This window comes from Pyrgilauda ruficollis, unplaced genomic scaffold (genome assembly GCF_017590135.1).
Source record: "Pyrgilauda ruficollis isolate IOZ18807 unplaced genomic scaffold, ASM1759013v1 scaffold46, whole genome shotgun sequence".
Lineage (NCBI taxonomy): Eukaryota > Metazoa > Chordata > Aves > Passeriformes > Passeridae > Pyrgilauda > Pyrgilauda ruficollis.
Window position 1 is genome coordinate 4,306,907 of NW_024526155.1, and position 18,133 is coordinate 4,325,039.

Consider the following 18,133-nt stretch of genomic DNA (forward strand, 5'->3'; position numbering starts at 1 on the left):
GATCCAAATAGTGGAGTATCTTGGTGGGCCAGACTTTGTCCCAGTATCAGCTGAAAAGATTTGTTAGGTCTGGCTGGGGGGCTCAGTGTGCTGGTGGGTGACACCACGCAAAGACCTGGGACTAGCCAAGGCTGAGGAGCAGTTCTGGCAGTGCTGCCTGGACAAGCCCCATGTGCTTCACCTGCTGTGATGCTCCTGGGGGAGCTTCCACCTCCACCAAGTCTGGCTGGACTGGGGACTGTCAGGGGGGCTGGCATGGCTGTGGGAGGGAAGCCCTCCACTCCCACGGCCCAGGGAATTGCTCATTCACAGGGTCTGCTGTGTGCTGAACCAATGCTGTGGTGGCAGTGGGGCAGCAGCCTGTCCCCAGCCAGTCACTGCCACCTCCCCGCAGAGGGAGGCAGGAATCTGGCCCTCCTTACAAGGACTGAGGGTTTTGGCAAGGCTACAGCCTTAGTTCTGGGCCTCTGGGGCTGCCCATGGCCCGTGCTGTCTGTAGCTGCAGGAAGACACCTTCTGGTGATGGTCAGTCCAAAAAGCAAGTGTGTGTGTCGGTGCCCAGGGACCTCTGGATGGCTTCTCTTTTCACAGTGGCAGAGTCAGTTTGGGCTTTTCTCCCACACGGTGCTCCGAAGGAGGCTGGCTGGGTGGGGGTGCTAGATGACCTCCTGTTTTGTGATGGCAGGCTGTGGGATGGACGTGGGCTGCTTTGCCACGGTTGCAATGGCTCCAGGCAGCAGCTTGTACTGCTCTGATCCTGAGCCCGCGGGTGGAGAAGGCTGTGGAGTTTCTGGAGTAGCTGAAGAGAGAGAAACCGAATTAAAAGAGGGCCTCACAAACCTTACAGCTCTGGGATCTGTCCTCAGTCGTGCAGGGTTCAGATGTCAGCACAGCAGAGGCTCTTAAGGGCTTGTGTGTTTGCTGTAGGGCAGCCCAGACACACAGGCATGGTTTGATGCCCCAGGAGAACCACAATAACCAACATCAAATAAGGGGAGCTGCTGACATTTTGACCTCTACTAATCACATTTTTGGTCAGCCAAGCTCATCTCAGCACAAGGTCCCCATTGGTGGCCCCATTTGGTGGGCCAGATCCTCCTGTGTTTTTACAGAGGACAAATTGAAGTGTGTCTTAACCACTCAAGGGAAGGGGAGCCTTTCTACTGATTTCACTAAGCTCTGGATAGGACCATTCATCCCTTAAGGGCTATGTAAAAGTTGTAGTCTGCCAAGGAGTATCTTGTTGAATCAGTTAGTCTGTCCTAATCTAATCTAACCTACCTCTCTGTTTGTCTTTCCCTCCTTTCTGCATAGGAATTTCTCACACACTCATTACCCGAGATTTTGTCTTGCTTGCAGATTTCCATGCAAGGTAGAAACTACCTCCACAGGCCCACTGGAAAGCTCCTGGTTTCTCCCAGGAGCTCTCTGTCTCTCTGGATATACTCACACATCTGCCCGTTGTGCATCTGAGGAGGCATTGTGTTGGCCACAATGACGTTTGTTCCCAGGTTCTCCTGGATCAGGTGAGGGTGCAGGTGGTGGTGGGTGTGCGGCGTTTCACTCGATGAGCCTAAGAACATGCAGAAGACATTAATGGCCACAATGGCAGAAGGAGACAGTTCAGATGGGCAGACCCACTGCACCCAAATGTCCAAGGCTTTGTGCACCATCACCTTGTGCACAAGTGACTGGAGCACACCCTTCCCTTTTTCCTCCATGCATGCCTTGAACTAACTAACTAACCCCTGCCTGCTGCCTGCATATCCTCTTATACAGGATTATATTCCTTAGTCACACCTCCACGTGCAGAATAGCACAGTGGGAACTTTTCATTTCGTTTTGTTCCATTGGATGCTCCCACTAGAAAATCTAGGCTGTTCTTTCAACCTGAGCTTTCAGACCTTTTTGTTTTGATGAGTCCCTTCTGACAGGGGAGGATTGGTGAAATGGCTGCCAGGTTGGAGTCAGGGGTGCACAGCAAAGCTTGTCTGTGTGCAGAGGGCTGGGGATGCCTCCCTGTAAACAGAGGCACAGCTGATGCATCTCTTTAGGTGAGAAGAAGTAGAGGGCCCTTGGTGACCCCTGTCAAGGACAGGGGAGATGATTTTGTGTGAGTCAGGGGCTGACATGCAGACTGGCGGTCTCTAACTTTGCTAGATAGAGAGAAGTGACTAAGGAGGGTCTCAAGGGGACAACAGTCAGGGAATGCCAAGAGGCCTCTTGTCACACCCTCAAGTACTCACCTCCCAGCAGCATCTCCTGCAGCAGGTTGTCAATCTTAGCCATGCCAAAGAGCTTGACGAACTGGATCTGCTCTATCATCTGCCAGGTGATGCTCTGCAGCACGGGCAGCAGCAGCAGCAGCTCCCCGAAGCGGCCCCGCGAGTCGTACTGCCGGTCGTTGATGTAATCCTCCAGGCTCACCTGCACCTGGTACCGCATCCTCTTGATCTTGGACGGGTCACTCAGCCCCTTGGCATCTGCAACGACCCACACAGCCAACTCTCCAGGCTGCTGCCCTGGGAGCTGCCTGCCAGTGACAGCATGAAGTCAGCCTGAGGGGAGCTGCCTCTGATTCCCCATTGTCTGCTGTGATGGACAATTTTTCTCAAGACTGACTTCTCTCCTCCCTCTCTAAGAACAGTTTGGCCCGAAGAGACCAGGAAGCTTTTCCACCACTCAGGACTGGTGTTAGTCAGCATAATCCAGACTAGGCCTCTCTGATGGTAACCCTCACCAAGCTGGGCCATACCTGGGTCAAAGAAGATGATGGCTTTCAAGCAGGCATATTCATTGTCATCTATCTGCAGCTCCTGGAAGGGCAGCACCAGCTCATCCAGGATGCGGATGGCCACACGGTTCACCTCCACCAGCTCGGGGCAGTTCCGTGGGATGATGTGGTCATTGCCTTCAGACAAGCAGCACAGAGAACATCACCTTGTCATTGCTCAAACTTAGCTGGGGTGACAAGGACTTCAACATTAGCAGGTAGCTAATGCTGAGAGAATTTTGGGGTGGAGGAATTAAGAAGTTCCTCCGTCAGCCCCTACTCTGTCTCAGAACACCAGAAATTTTGATCTGTGTTGCCAGAGCAGCTTCTCATTACACAAGAGCCACTCAAGTGAGGAAAAGCTGACCAAGGAGTGAGAGCTTTTTTCTCAGTTCCACCACAGCCTGCTTACACAAACCTGGGGGTGCACTATGAACGTTCACACAGTCCCCAACTTTGCCACACCTCATGACCTTGATGTCAATGTCAGCCAGGCCTAGCTGCACCCAAGGGTTGTGCTGGGCTTGCTAAAATACAGAACAGCTCAAGCCACCACCCTTCAAAAAGGATGTCCCCAAACACTGGACCACCCTTTCCTCCACCCCAGCAGGGAAGGATCACAGAAGCAGATGGGCTCGGAGCAGAAGTGCAATTTTTACCTAGCAGCAAGACATCCTTGAACACCATGGACCTCTTGGCAGCTCCCAGTAACAGATGCTCCCCTGCGTGTGCACGTAGCAGTGCTACCTACAAAGGCAGGGAAAAGTTATTTGGGTGATGCAGAGACTGAGACAAAAAATCATTTCATGTCAGCAAGAGGGAAAGCTCAGCATTCCTGTACTGCACTCAAGGATGGGAGTGAGGGCCCCTCTTCAGTTACAGGCAGAGAAAGAGATCAAATAATGCTCTGTGCTAAACCAGTTATAAATCCAGCAGAAACAGCAGGTAGTAGACAGCACCTGAAATATCTCATACTCAGGACAAATGCCATGAGCAGGACCATGCTAGACTGTCCCAGGACCTCCCACCAGTGTGGGCTGCTTGCAGACAGCTCCTACCAAGTGCAGAACCAGGACCACACTCCATCCTGGGAAGTGGGGAGAAGTACAGTCCCTGCTGTTGGACACTGCTGTCCCTCTGGGCTGTGCCCACCTCCCACTGCAATCACACCCATGGGGATCCATGTCCAGCTGGCCAGTGGGGTCACCCCCTGGCCATTTGTCCCCTGCACAGCCACAGGAACTGGGGAAGGGAAGCCAAAGGGATGTTTTTCTCCCCTGGTGTTAATGATTGAAGTGTTTCACTTTACACCCTCCAGTGGCTCCTGAGAATGTTCTGAATCTTTTGCCCTCCTTCAGTTAAAAATTTCAGAGATTTAGGCAGAAAGAGAGGTTAACAATTGGACATCCTGACACAGAGACTTCTTAATGTCCAGCCAGGACCTTCTGCTGGAGAAAACAATCATTAAACATTAATAGAGAAATGCTGAAAAGTATGTCCACTTTCTGAAAAGAATGGTCCACTTTTCCAGTGTGTTACCCTCAGCATCTGTCAAAGCCAAGAGAAGCCTTACCCTACCAGGAATGCAAGGAGAATGTGTCACCCATAGAAGAGAGCTCTGGTTAGGAAACATTCTGATGTCTAGGAGAGGGTTTTTGGGTTTTTTTTTTCACCACAGATGGTAAAAAAGGTTATACAAAATAAATAGAGATCCTTGCAAAAAGACTGTGCACACATGATACTGGGGAATCTTTATCTAGATGCCAAAATCTAGCCTCTCTCTATTGCTGTCCAAACATGGGTGGATATGTTAGCTGAGCTGCTTGGAATTACCAGAGCTGCACAAAACTGAGCTTTCCTACCTGACAAAGCTATGACAAGGAAAAAAACTGCCAGCCCCAGGAGAGAGTAAAGCTCTCATCTAAAAATTTCCTGCCTATTGCAAATTCAGTTCAGTTTGTAACCACCTTTTATGTGTCCACAGAATTTCCTTGTTTGAGCAGGGTTAAATTGAATTACTTCAAGAAGGCCAAACCATCTCATTTGATATTTGTTCTTGCAGTGATGAACCTGAGATACATAGTTCCCCTGTGAATTAGGATAGATCTACAGTTGTAACACAACAAAGCAGAGCTTGAACTTTGAGATGAAACTCTTTGCCCCACCAAACATGGGGGTTTTGACATTTTGGTGCAGAAGGAGAATGAGAGGTTGGGTGTGATCTTTTCTACAAAAGGAGATCTGTTTCATGGAGCAGCCTCTTCCTTGTGGGAAGGCAGGGTTCAAACTGTGCCATCTTTAGGCTCTGTTTTCTCCTTTGAGGAATTTTGCAGCCCCACAACTGTAAAATGAGCTCATGTGGAAGTTGCTGTAGTTTGCAGAGTTATTGGCCAGGTTTAGGGCCTCTGTTCCAAATGGCAGAAGGATGTGATGGGTTGTGCAGAGCTGCCCCAGGTCTGTGCTAGGCTGCAGACTGCTCATTTGTATATGCTGTGTAACTGGCATTTGCCATTGGAGTCCATTGTGGTTTCCATAAATTATGAACTGCATTTTCCTTAGCAGTTTAACAGATTTCTTATAATTTTAAACAATTTAGTACTTTCACACAGTAAAAAAGAAGCAACCATTCTCCCATTTTAAGAGCACAGAATTCCCCAGAGCTCTGGGTGCTGCTGGGTGGTTACTAAAGAGCTCAGATTTAGGATTTAGGGTGTTTTGATCAGCTGGACACTCTCAAATGGATATCCTTTTTCTTCATTATATAAAAATAACCTCTAGGTCAATAGGGCTGGAGACTGGTCCTAGCTGAAGAGAACACATACTGGTGTTGTGACTGTACACTGGACAGACTGGAAGTCCCTCCCTACCTGTGACAGGACCTGTGCTGGCCCTGCCAGAAGTGCTATCCCAGCCACATGTGCTGCTCAAGGCTGGGCACACATCATGTCCTTCAACACCTGCTGCAGACCTCTGAAATTCAGACATCCACGGGAGGCCTCTCCTTTACCTCTCTGAGGCTGCCTGGAATCCTGCACTGCAGTTCTACAGAGCACACCAAGCCCACTGTGCTTATCTTCATTAGGGAGCTCACAAATGCCATTTTAGTAATTTCTGTTAAATGCAAATATATCCTTGCTTTTTAATCCTGGAAAAAGGATTTTCTACTGCCATGGGAGCAAAATAGTGTATAGCTTCAAAATTCCACACTGGGAGCATGGATACAAACATACCCCTAGGCAAGAAGCAGCAAGAGACAGGCAGGTTTTAAATTTTGGGCAGACCTTAGGCCAGAAATCTCTCCTGCTAATTCCGATTACCCCAAGCATTTGTCAAGCACTTCAGGTTTTCAAAGTGCTGTGCAAACCATAATTAATAAATGACTGGCTGACCCCAAAATGCTCATCTGATAACGACCTAATTCAAGCTCAGTGTTATCTGGCTGTGCTCATGGGCTGATTAGCAGCACATGCAAGTGGCCCGTGCTGGCATTGTATGGATGTCTGGTCTGTGCTGGCATTGTATGGATGCTGCTCCCAATCAGCTGCAGCAGTCAGGATAACAGAGTGCACAATGAGCATTTTCTTTGAAGGTCTCAGCTGGTTTTGGCTCCCTGCTGCCCTTACCAGGGCAGAGCGAGGTGGGGTGGGTAGCGGGACTTGCCTGGTCATCCAGGGGCAGCTCACAGAATGGGGGGATGTACTTGGCCCACTCCACCAGCACCAGCAGCTGCTGCTTCATGGACTCACACACGTCGGAAATATTGGCAATCTTCTTCCCTCGGATGTCTCCGTTGAGCACAGGAACTGGGGATGATATCTGGAAGGAGAGAAGACATCCTTCAGCTTTCAGTACCACAGAGGAACCACAGAGAGGAAAATCCCCAGCTCATGGGTTGTTGATGCAGACTCCAGAAATTATAATTACATTTTTTCTGTAGCACACAGCTCCCAGAACAGGTGACCCAACAAGACTCATTTAAACTCAGATCAGCTTGGGGATCTGTGAACATGAAACGCTGCAGAGCAGAGGCTGGGGATCATCTTGGTAAACTGCAAAGCCTTGAATAGACTGGAAAGCACAGAGGAAAAATTCCTAAAGCCAGGATCTTCCTCCCACTGAACAAGTGTGCCCAGTCAAGATCCAGGAGGGAACAGAGGGGCTTGTGTGGCAGTCAGCCTCACCAGTAGAAAGGACACATCCACCAGTGCTGCTGCACTTGGTCCCACCAAAGTGCAGGGAGCTGCTCCCCCTTCCAGCCTGCTCCAGAGGCTGCCATGTCTGCTTTCCACAGGAGGAGAGCAGGCTCTGCTCCTCTCCTGAGTCATCATGAGCTCACCAGGCCACAGCTTTCTAGGTCTGACATTGCTTTCTGTGAGCACCAGATCATTAACATTTGACATCACCCATTCTGAATAGCAAAGGGCAGACTTTAAAGATAACAGTCTCCCACCTCCCATTGGCTTTTAGGTCCTTTGGGCAAAACTGGGCAAGTTCAGACATGCCCACAACATGGGTGACATTTGTTACATGGCAAATTATTTGTGATTGCCACTTCATTTGCAAAGGACAACCCTGACAACTCTGCAAGTACTGTTACACAGAGCTGGACAGAACATCTCCCCCAAACCAGGCACCCAACCTCCTGCCTGGTTCTCATGCTTAGCTGCTCACCCAGGTCATCTAAAAATTTGCCCTTAGTCACTACTTTATCCTCATGCTTCTGTAAGCAATTAACTCAACCCCATCACTGCCCTCTGCCTGCCCTCTGTGCTCTTGTACAACATCAACTCTTCCTGCCCTATTCCTGCCAGCATTTTCAGCTTGGACCCTGCTGGCCTCCCCAAGGAAATGGAATTCAAATGCCATCTGCATTTTTTTTTTCAGGTTGCATTACCTGGAGGCTTTCCAGCTCACCAGCTATTATTGAATAAATAAGATTGTAAAAATCTCACCATGTATTACCCTAATCAGAGGGCCCGGAAGGCTTAGCAAATAAATAAAGACCTCTGGGTGAGTGACCCTAGATCTTGGAGAAAGCAGCTCCTCAGCAGTATCTTGTTCTAATTAGCAAGGCACATAAAAGTTACCAATTACCGTGCTGGAGCCTGCCTTGTTTAATGAATCTCTCTGTGCTCTGTGGGAGAGCAGAAGCTCCCCTGGATTTGTCCATGATTGTAGTTTTTGTCAGCAAACCCTGCTTTCATGTGATGGCACTGCAGGATTCTGAGCCCCAGAAATGTCCTTCCCTTGTAGATTTGGTGACTCGAGACTCCATTATCTCACACCTCTGGGAGCAGCATCAATCTTATTTTTATAGGGTATATAAATATATTCAGGCCTGCATAGGACAAGGTGAGATGTAGGATGAGACTGGATGCGCTTTTCGAGTACAAGATTGGCCCTTGGCCATTCTGGCATATCCCCTCCTTGGGGAAGTGGACCTTACAGCCTGAGCCTCATGTGGAGCCCAGAGCACAGCACGTCCTGTCCTGGAGCATCTCCCAGGGCAGCCTTCAGGGCATTGTGACCCTTGAGGCAGCTCAACCCCCTGTTCATCTTCCCCAGGACACAGAGTTCTGTTCTCCCCAGCTCCATGAAGAGTGGCAGCTCCTGCCTCCAGCACAGCTCCATCCTCATCACTTGTTCTCACAGCCAAACCCTCCCTGCAGGCTGTGTGTGCCCATCCTGTCCTGTGTCTTCCCAGAGCTGTGTACACCATTTGCAGTATCCAGCCTCTTAAATCAGAGTCATCTCTGCAATGTGAACACTCTAGGAAATGAATCTTGGCAGTCTGCAAGTGGAAACAGGGAATTTCAGGCAACACTGGAAAAGGTATCTGCATAAAACAAGCAGGAAACTGATTCCTTGTGAAACTGTGCAGGAATCCAAAGTTCCTAACAGCTCATGGGGAAGGGAGGCTGCTCATGCAAGGCCAGCCCCTCGTGGGCTTAGGCAGCCACAGCTCTTTGGATTGCAATGATTCTGCTCTACTTTCTTCCATCAGGCTCTCCAGCCTTCCTGTGTCCCATTAAAGCAGAACAAATCACTTCATATTGTTACAACTGAGTTCTGGACTAAGGAAATTTAAAGGGATGGTTTCAGGTAACAAATGCTTTTTGAAAAATCAGTGTTGAGTTGGCAGATAAGCCACTTAGAAAAGAGGTGATAATTTGAAGACTTGGCTATTAAATACTCTGCTGGCTCTACACTCCAGGTAGTGCCTGATGCTTTTGTATTTGATAAAGAAGGGAGAAGAGGTACCTGCTGTGCCAGGGCTTCTGCGTGCAGGAGGGCATTGATGGAGGGCAGGCTGCTGTCCTCGTAACTCGATCTGCGGGTGCTGATTCGGTCCCGTTCATTTTGTACAGCTGCAAGAGAGGATTTTGGCTGAGCTGCAGGTCGTTCATGGCAATGCACACTGAAAACTAGCACAGACTTCTGGCGTTCCCCTTCCTTAACTGCAGTTTCCCAGCTTCCATGCCAGGCAGGGTGGAGGTGCAGCTGTGTCTGGTTTGGGATGGATTCCAGCGAGAGCTGACTGCATCTGGTGGATCTGATTTCTTATTTGCTTTATTAGACTTTCCAGGGATGGGGTTGATTCAAACCCAAACACCTGTAGAGTTCAGTGGGGAAATTTTCCTGGCAAAGAATCAGAGTTTTTTGATTTCATGAGATGGGGTTTGAAACGGTGGCCATGCTCATGTATGCAGCCCAAAGCTGATGTGTGAAATGGAAGAGTATCTGCAAGGTTTCCTTGCCCACATGACTCCTGTGAGCTCCATTCAGAAAAGCTGTTGCACTGGGTAAGGTGTAGTTGGAAAACTTCTGTCTCAACTACAATAAGGAAGGAAGTGCAAAACTGTTCCTGCTTATCCATCCAGAGCAAAAGAGCTCTCATACCTTATTGTAAAAGCATCCCAGGACAGGTTTGACCCCAGTGTGCCTCTGTTTGGTCTAGTCTTGAGGGCTTTGAGGGGGAGGACTTGCCTGCTCTGTCTGTCACGAGGCCTGGGCTGGCTGTAACTCACCCTGGCCACGCCACTCAGAGCCATCTGCTCAAATAAGCTATTGATCCATGGCAGGGGAAACAGCACAGTCCCTGCCTTGGGCTGGTGGCTCTCTGGATTGATACGTTCTCCATGTATAAATCCACCTGATAAAAAGCAATAATGAGGCTGGGCCAGGAGAAAAGCCCTGCAGTCAGCGGCTGTAAATAGGAGCTCTCAAGGTTATGCTGCTTGTTATCAGTAGCAGGCCCCTGAGTTCAGTCATGCCATGATGTTTTCCAAATGTTTGCTCAGTATTAGCTGGTCATGCACCTAATGTAACTTCTATTGAATATTAACAGACAACAGCACAGCTCTGGGCAGGGGATGAGCTGCATGGAGAGGAGGATTCCTATATTCTTCAGGAAAAGGCAAGAAAAGTTGCTTGTGATACCTCATCCCCTTTTACAGGGAATAAATGTTCCTGCTCAGAGGTCTTCCTGCAGCCACCAACGTACCACTGGTACTTCCCTGTTGTCTTCAAGGACCCTTTTACTCCAAAGTTTCTTCTTGAGGCAGTGTGAACTGGGAGGAGCATGGGGTTTAATTTCCCTGCATGGAATAACAGGGCTGAATGCCTCCCAGTTGTCCCTTTGCAGACACAAGTGGGGTGAGCTCTGTGGGATGCCTCTGCCCCTGGCAGTTTGTCCCTCCTCTAACAGAAGCACCATCAAAGCCACCAGGTTCTCCTGTCCCTTCTCAAAACAGGACTAAACAAGGGGAGAATCCTGCCATGGGGACCTGTAAGGGCTGCAGAGACAGAGAGGTGGGGAGCTGAGGGGGTGAGCATGGGCCATGTAGGGATATCTCTACTCTTTTCACACAGTTAAATAGCAAAAATGCTCCACTTTACTCTGGATCCTTTCTTTAAACTAAACTCACTGCCTCTCTGCAGATGGTCAGCAAGAACCTATATATCTATCAGGAAAAAAAAGGTGCAAAATGTCAGTGTGACTTCTGCTGGCCAGCTGTGGGTTTTGTGGTCACTCTGGGATAACAGCACTTGGAGCAGTTTTACCAAAGTCTTTCCAAATTCCCAGGCCCTCTTCGAAGTTTCTGCTCCTCAGTGATGTGGAGAAGCATTCCCAAACCCCTCCAGTGGACTGCAGTGTGGGAGCCCAGGTGCTGTGTGTGTCAGTGTGAGCAAGAGTGAGCTGGAGAGCCCTGGGTGTGATTGTGTGCACAAACATGGGCAGTTCTGAGACACAGGCATGGATTCTCCCTAAATCCCCCTGTGGTGGGGGTCAGGATCTGTGCCCAGGAGGGCACTGTGCAGGGAACACAGGGCTGAGGTGGCTGGACAAGTGTGCACCTGGCAGGGACCAGCCTTGGCTGAAGGGCTTCCTCAAACATACCCAGGCAGCGCCAGGGACTGCTGCTGGGGGAAGGCACAGGCACCCACCTTCCTTCTTCATTCCTGCTCGGAAGCACTTCTTCAGCCTGCAGTACCGGCACTGGTTTCTTTTGTCTTTGTCTACCACACACTGCCTGTTAAACCTGGGAAAGAAGGAAGAAAGAAAAGTGTGAGGAGCGGCAAGGCTGAGCCTGAAGGCAGGACAAGACAGAGTCCCAAGCTCCAAGATATGCTCAGAGAAGGTTCCCAGAGGCTCACCCTGAGAAAGGAGCCCCAGGCTGTGATTTTTGCACTCTTTAGCCTGTGGTTTCCTTTTTGCACCAAAATTTCAGCTCTCCCCTGTGCCTCTGGATGGTCAATAAGGACAGACTAGAACTGAGTCACATGAAAGAGCTCAGACTACTCAGTAACCATTAGGGATAGGATGTCTATAGTGGGCTAACAAACCCCAGGGAAGTTAAAAGTGTGATCTAGGAGGGTCAGAACCAACTTGGAAGTTGTAAGTTAGACCCCAGTAGAATGAAAGGAAAAATGCCTTTATTGTGAATTTTAAAAAGAGGTGGAAGGTTGTAGTAACCCATTGGTGAGGTTAAGAAGTCAGTTTAAGTCCCTGCATCTCTCCAGATCTGTGTCTGGGATTCTCAGAGGTTGTTTCTGACCTTCTGGACAGCATTGCTGCTCTGCAAACTGCTCTGCTGCCACTTGCACTTCAGAGAGGACTTGGGAAGGAACCAGCTCCTTCCCTCCAGGCTTGTGTCACCAAATCCCCAGCACATGGTGGGGAAAACTGATCTCCCATATGTGTGACTCACAAGCCTGGTGGCCACTTGCAGCATGAATTTCACTTGCAAATTTGCTCTACTTTACAGCAGATTGATCCAGTTTGCAGAGTAAAGACAAAGGACTACAGAGCTGGAGAAGGGCTCCCAGCCATGCTGAATTCTGTAGCTTTTGAAAGGGCTTCCTTCTACTCTGCTTTTTAAAGATCCCAAGCTATGATTTGCCCAAATGGATGCCTGAAAGCAGTTTTTAAAATATTCCTGTAGTGCATATAAAAGCCTCAGCTTCCAAAGAACTGGGCACCTTGGCTTTTCTGATGGAGCTGTGGGGAGGGGGCTCCGTGGGCAGCCACCTTAAATAACCCTGGGGTGCAAATGATGATGTGCTTCACAGGCACTCATAAACCTGGGGCTTCCTTCTGTCACTCAGGTTTTAGAGCCATGTTGCTCTTCATGCTCTCCAAGTGGCTGTGAGGCCATCAGGAGTAACTGACTCAAAAAGCCCAAGGGATTTAGACACTGTGAACTGAGGATTCTTCAGTTTCCTTTGTGACTCCCTACAAGTGAGTTGCTCAATGCCAGCAGCAGGCAGGTCACAGCTGCTGATGGCACAAGAGACCCATGGGCTACCCCCAATGGCACGAGGTGCAGTGCATGAATTTCAGGAGCAACACGAGTGCCCCATCCTCAGAAAAGTGCATGTAATTCTGCCCCTCATGGTGCTCCTCAGGTGTTCTTGTGTCATGTCACAGGCAGTGACAGCATTGTAGCTGGATGGCAGGCACACATCCATCTGGTGACGGAGAAGGATTGCCCCCAGGGAGAGCGAGGTTTGTGCTGCACTGAGCAGGGAGGTGCTAAGTCCCTGAAATGGGGCTTCTCCCCTGGCACCTTGCTGCTTGCTGGCCACATCCATGGTTGGCTATACCCATTTGCAAGAACATGTGCTTGGCCCCTAAAATATGGGTCAAGACCTTCCAGGGTCTTTCCCCAGTGAGCAGTCCCAAAGTCAGGGCAGTCACTGACCCCTCCCAGCTGAGGGCTTAGCTCTGGGAACATGGAGGAGGATGCAGGGAGGATGAAGAGGATGAAGGGCAGTGCTGCTGCACTTTGAGGGCTTTGCCTGAGCTGTGAGGGGCTGTCCTGTCTGAGCCATGCGTGTGTGTGCCCTCTGTCCTCACCTGCAGGAGTACATGTGGTTCTTCCTGACGCTCCTCCTGAAGAAGCCTTTGCAGCCATCGCAGCTGGAAGCCCCGTAGTGCTTGCCGGTGGCGCGGTCCCCGCAGATGGCACACAGCGTGCTCACCCCAATGCTGCTGGAGCTGCTGAGGCTGGCTGCTTCTGATGGAGACGTGTCTGCTTGGGGAAGGACACAGCAAGAAGAGGACAGTGAGACAGCCAGCCAACATTTGCTAACTCAGCTAGAGTCAGAGACTTGGAGAAACCAGGCAGCTGCAGCCTGGCTGTGTGAGAGGTGTGTGAGGAGAGAGGCTGTAAGCTCTCAGCGCTTAAGTAATTGCATTTTGGGTGCACCAAAACTTGCTGTATTCCATGGTGAGACCCCTCTTCCCAAAGGCCTGGCTGCAGCAATGCCTTCAGATAAAGTGGAAGCCCATTTGCAGGAGTCACAGAGCAGAGCCAGAATGCCTTGGGGATTTGCAGACACTTTGGGCTGCAGTAGTGTGGCCAGAGCAAAAGCTGATGCAGAGTTAAAGCTGAGGTATTACCGCTCAGGGTGAGCAGCTGATTTGTTAGGGAGGTGTTTGTGTTATAGCACTGAAAGAGCCCAAGACAGCCCTGAGCAGATGAGGTGAACAGTTCCCTTGTCCAGGCATGGAGCTCCAGCCTGCACAGCCCTTCTTTGGGAAAACAAGACTTTAGGTAAATAGCAAACTCAAATGACTTCAGCTGGAAAACTCATGTGGGCAAGGCTTCCCATGCAAGGAAGGACTGATTAAAGAAAAAAGGTGTCACTCTGGCATGGAGAAGGCTGTATGCTGGGTATCTTCTAGAGTCTGGTAGGATCACAGTGGAAATTGATTTGTCTTGCAGTCCTTACAGACCAAGGGGGACTGGGACTTGCAGGGCTTTTTTTGGAGGATAGGGAATTGCAGCAGGCTCTGGAGGAAAGAACATCTGAAAGGCTAAAAACCATACAAGGGCTACACTAAACCCCTCCAGCAAGCCAAACAAACCTCAAGGCTGAAGGGATCAGCCCTTAATTCAGTTGATCTAATTGTCCCCTCCCATGTACGTTTCTCTGTGTCAGCACAGGCACATCCCCCTCCCTCAGTGGAAATGCCAGTCACAAATCATACCCAGGATCTACAAAGCTATAGAAACCTGCTGGGATTTTTAATGCTTGAGTCTATTGGCCCCTGATTTCTGGGTTTTTGTAAGGACTCAGTTAAGGCTCACCCTGGAAGGACCACAGCTGCTCCCACCTGGCACCCAGCAGAAGGGCTGGTCCCAGCTGGGCTCCCCATGGCAGCCCAGCTGTGGTGCTGGGGGGGCCAAGGCAAGTCTGGCTGGGGCAGGGCTGCATTTTTAGCTTCTGTTTTGCAGAGAAAGGGGTATTTCAGCAGGTGCTGCACATCCTGCTCCTGCCACCCCTCAGCAGGAGTTACTGGCACTGAACCAGCAGTGAGTGAGCACAGGGGTTCTTGAGCTCCCTACCTCTGATAACTTCTTTCATTTCCCTGCCTGCTTTCTGTCTTTCCAATTCCTCGTGTCCCTCCTGTATTTCTCTGTGAGTCACTTTGCTGCCTGTCTGTGTCCCTGCCTGGCACACCCTGTCACCAGTGCAAAGCTCCTGTCTCCACACCCAGAGCCCTGAGCTTTCCCAAGGCTGTTCTGGCTGTCTTTTGTCCCTGTGAGCAGCTTGCTTCTGAAAACCGCCTTCCTCCATGCATATCCTGAGGGCTCAGCTAAATGCAGCTCACTCCAGAAGGAAAGTCAAATTCCCAGTTCCAGCTAAACATAGGACTTAGATGTGAGAGGAAGAGCTGATCTGCCTGTAATCCCATTACTTGTATATCTGTGGCAACCCAGATAAATCCCTTTTTAGCAATCTATCAGGCTGTAATCAGATGAACATAGAGCAGGAAAAACTGGCACTCTTATCAAAGAAATTGCAACATCTCAGTCTAATAGTCAACAACAAAGAAATTATTGCCTAATGGATAATTTTCCAATTAAGTTTATTCTGACAAATACATGCCAAAAATGTGGGCTCTGACTGCTGCAGTCAAGTGGTTGGAGTTAAGGTAAATGGAAGAAAGAAAAAATCTGACTTTGAGACCTCTCAGCTGAGCTGTGTGTTAGGACAGGAGCTGCTCAAGAGGTCCCTGAGCCTGTCTGAGCACAGGATGCATTTTGCCTGTGAGAGACAAACTTGCTCCCTGCTGAGCAGCAGCCCCGGAGCTGAGCTGCAGAGCTGTGGCACGCGGTGGCTGGGCTCTGAGCAGTCCTTGGCCAGAAAAAGAGGCACAGGTTCTGCAGGTGGAGGTCCTGCAGGAGGTGTGTCCTCCAGGGCAGCTGCTGCAGTGCCAAAACAGCCCTGGAAGCAAGGGCTGTCCCTGGCCTGGAGCTGGGCCCAGGAGGAGAGGAGTTGGTGCTGCCTGCCCCAGCTGACTCATCCACCCCTGGAGTGTCACAGCACACTGGATCTTGTCACAGGAAATTCTCCTGTCCCTCTGCTCCACAGAGCCCTGGGTCCAGGGAGGGCAGATCACAGCCCCTTGTGCAGATGCTCCCTGGATGGGAGAGGGGCATGGGGAGGAAGCAATGCCTGAGCTTGTCCCAGAGTGTCCAGATGGATAGCAGCAAAGCTATCCAGGGGGGGACTTTTGGCCCAGAGGCACCTGAAGGGATAGGACCAGCCCCCAGGAGTGGAGAAGGGGCTGGGACCCAGAGTGGTGGGGGATTATTGCACAGCAGAGCCACTTTGGCACCTCAGAGTTACAACCCTGACAGAGCAGAGCCATAACCCAGGGAAGACCCACACAGGCTGTGATGGAAGAGTCCACAGAGCCAGCACAGCCCTTCTGGGACAGAGGTGCCCAGCAGTCCTGGGCTGGAGGGAAAGGGCTCAGAGCCACTTTCTATGGCTTTGTTTAGTCATTAACCTCATATTTAGAGAGACTTTAGGGGGGACTTGGAGAGGAATCTCTTGCTATCTCTGAGCATTTAATCACCAAGACTCTTTGGTCCCCAAACGGATGGGCCAGCATTGTGAATTCTGCAGGGTTAGGTGTGATGCTACCCTCCTGAAGGGATGGGAACATTTGTCTATCCTCTCAAGGTCCCCTTGTCCTCTGACTGGGGGCTGAGCCAGGAGAGGGGGATGCCACCCCACATTCCAGTGCTGTACTAGGAAAGTACTAGGTACTGCTGCAGCGGCAGTGCCTAAATCACTTCTGACAGTGATTTTCACCCTTACCAGGTGCTAAATGCCTTTCTGCTCCAGGGACTGGCTCTCAGCTCTGGAGGCACAGGGTCAGTTGTCTGTCTGAACCATCAACAGCACTCCAGGCAGAAATTTTGGCTGGGTCTGGGAGACCCCCACCATGTTCAGTCCCAGCCCCATTCCCTGGGCTGAATGTCTTCTCATTCCAGCCTGCTGCCAGGGACTCTGGGCTGCAGGACACCATCCCGCCTGTACCAAGCACAGCTCTGCTCTCCCCCCTCTATTTTCCCCTGGGAAAACAGAACCCCACCTTGAGAGCTCCCCATCTGACACCCCTTCCCTCCCCGGGAACATTTTTGTGGCCAACCCAGGGATTTCTCCTCCTGCAGCCCCCAGCTCATCCCACCCAGCAGAGGGAGAAGTTGGAGGGGACTCACCATTGCCCATAGCCAGCACCTGCATGTTCTCAAACTCCAGGGTGGTGTAAGCCGGGTCTAGCGCTGCGCTGTAATCTGCCATCTCCATGTCTATGAGGGCTTTGGAAAGGCGCATTATCCTCGGCAAACACGGGCCAGATTGTACCGATTCCCTTGGCCCAGGCTATTGGCCCTCCTGCCTCCCTCTGCCTTCACTGCGTCCCCTACCTGTTGTCTTTTAATTCAGATATTTCTCTGAAAGGATTTGCTGAGCCTCAAGGCCTATACTCCCAGAGGGGTGGAGGCAGGAGGCAGGGGGTTAATCTTTAATCATCTCACCCATTGCCGAATACTGCTAAGCTTTTTTTTTTTTTTTTGGTGGAGCAGCAGTGATTCTTGTTGACTGTTTATTATTGAATCTCAAGGTGTTTCTGATCCTGGCTCCTGGGTGCAGGCAGCACCTTGGGAGCAGGCACTTGCCAAGGGCTATTGACCTTGATGCTGAACTGCTGGCGTTGCTCTTAATTATACCTGGGGTGGAAAATTTGGAAAAAACCCTACGAGACAACAAGATTCTTCATCACTTCTGTCATTGCCTTCCTCCCCTCACCACTGATTGCCTACACCCCTGTTTTTGCCTTCTCTTGCTCCCTCCATCCCTTCCACTCCTTCTCCTTTTCTCTCCCTCACAGTCAGAGAAGGTCAGCTCCTGCCTGGAAATTTACACGTTGCTATGTAAAGTGAAATGTATGACTCCTTTTACTTCCCTATAAACCAAGTTTTACAGGGGGCTGGATGCCCTATAAACAGATCCCATTCTGCAGCCATGCCCAAACAGCGAGCAGGGCCGAGGGGTGGCACAGACACCCTGGGAATGGCCAGGGTGGCTCCTGTCCCACAGCTGAAATCCCTCTGTGCTGGACACCCCCAGCCTCAGGTACTGCCTGATCTGTCATAAAAGTTTCATGAGACAGGTTACAGAGAGCGGCAGGAGCTTTCCTTCTGCGGGTGCACTGTCTGCTGTCAGCACCAGCAGTGGTTCTGTGCCTCACCCAGACCTGGGCTCTGACCCCACTGCTGGTGCTGGCCAGTGGGGCCAGAGCTGCCCGTGCTCTCCTCCCCAGCTGCCCCACATCACTCCTCCACTTCAGCCAGAACTCAAAGTTTTCAGTGCAATTGCGGATCATTGAGTGGGAATTTAATCGATCTCTGAATGGCACCAGCTCATGGTGCAAGAGAATCAGCAATTAATGATTTGGTATCAGTTTGTTCTGCATTGAAAACAGCCCCGTGGTTTCGCAACCAGCGGCGACTGAGTCCACACGCTGCTGATCTGGGCTCCCAGTGCCTTGTGTTT

At 50.5% G+C, this 18,133-nt stretch overlaps 1 protein-coding gene across 2 annotated transcripts; it reads right to left on the reverse strand.

The window, feature by feature from the left end:
- Positions 1 to 305: 305 nt before the first annotated feature.
- On the reverse strand, positions 306 to 16,912 carry HNF4A (hepatocyte nuclear factor 4 alpha). Of its 2 annotated transcripts, none has more exons than XM_041478767.1 (10): positions 16,798 to 16,912; positions 13,134 to 13,308; positions 11,222 to 11,316; positions 9,035 to 9,141; positions 6,434 to 6,589; positions 3,433 to 3,520; positions 2,756 to 2,911; positions 2,247 to 2,483; positions 1,451 to 1,573; positions 306 to 799 (listed from the first exon to the last, which is right to left on the reverse strand). In XM_041478767.1, the coding sequence occupies exons 1-10, from the start codon at positions 16,910 to 16,912 to the stop codon at positions 657 to 659; spliced, it is 1,395 nt and encodes a 464-aa protein (XP_041334701.1). In that variant the 3' UTR covers positions 306 to 656. The 2 variants fall into 2 exon arrangements, with proteins under 2 accessions (XP_041334701.1, XP_041334700.1); XM_041478766.1 differs by having other exon boundaries at positions 657 to 840; positions 1,447 to 1,573.
- Between the last annotated feature and the right edge of the window lie 1,221 nt (positions 16,913 to 18,133).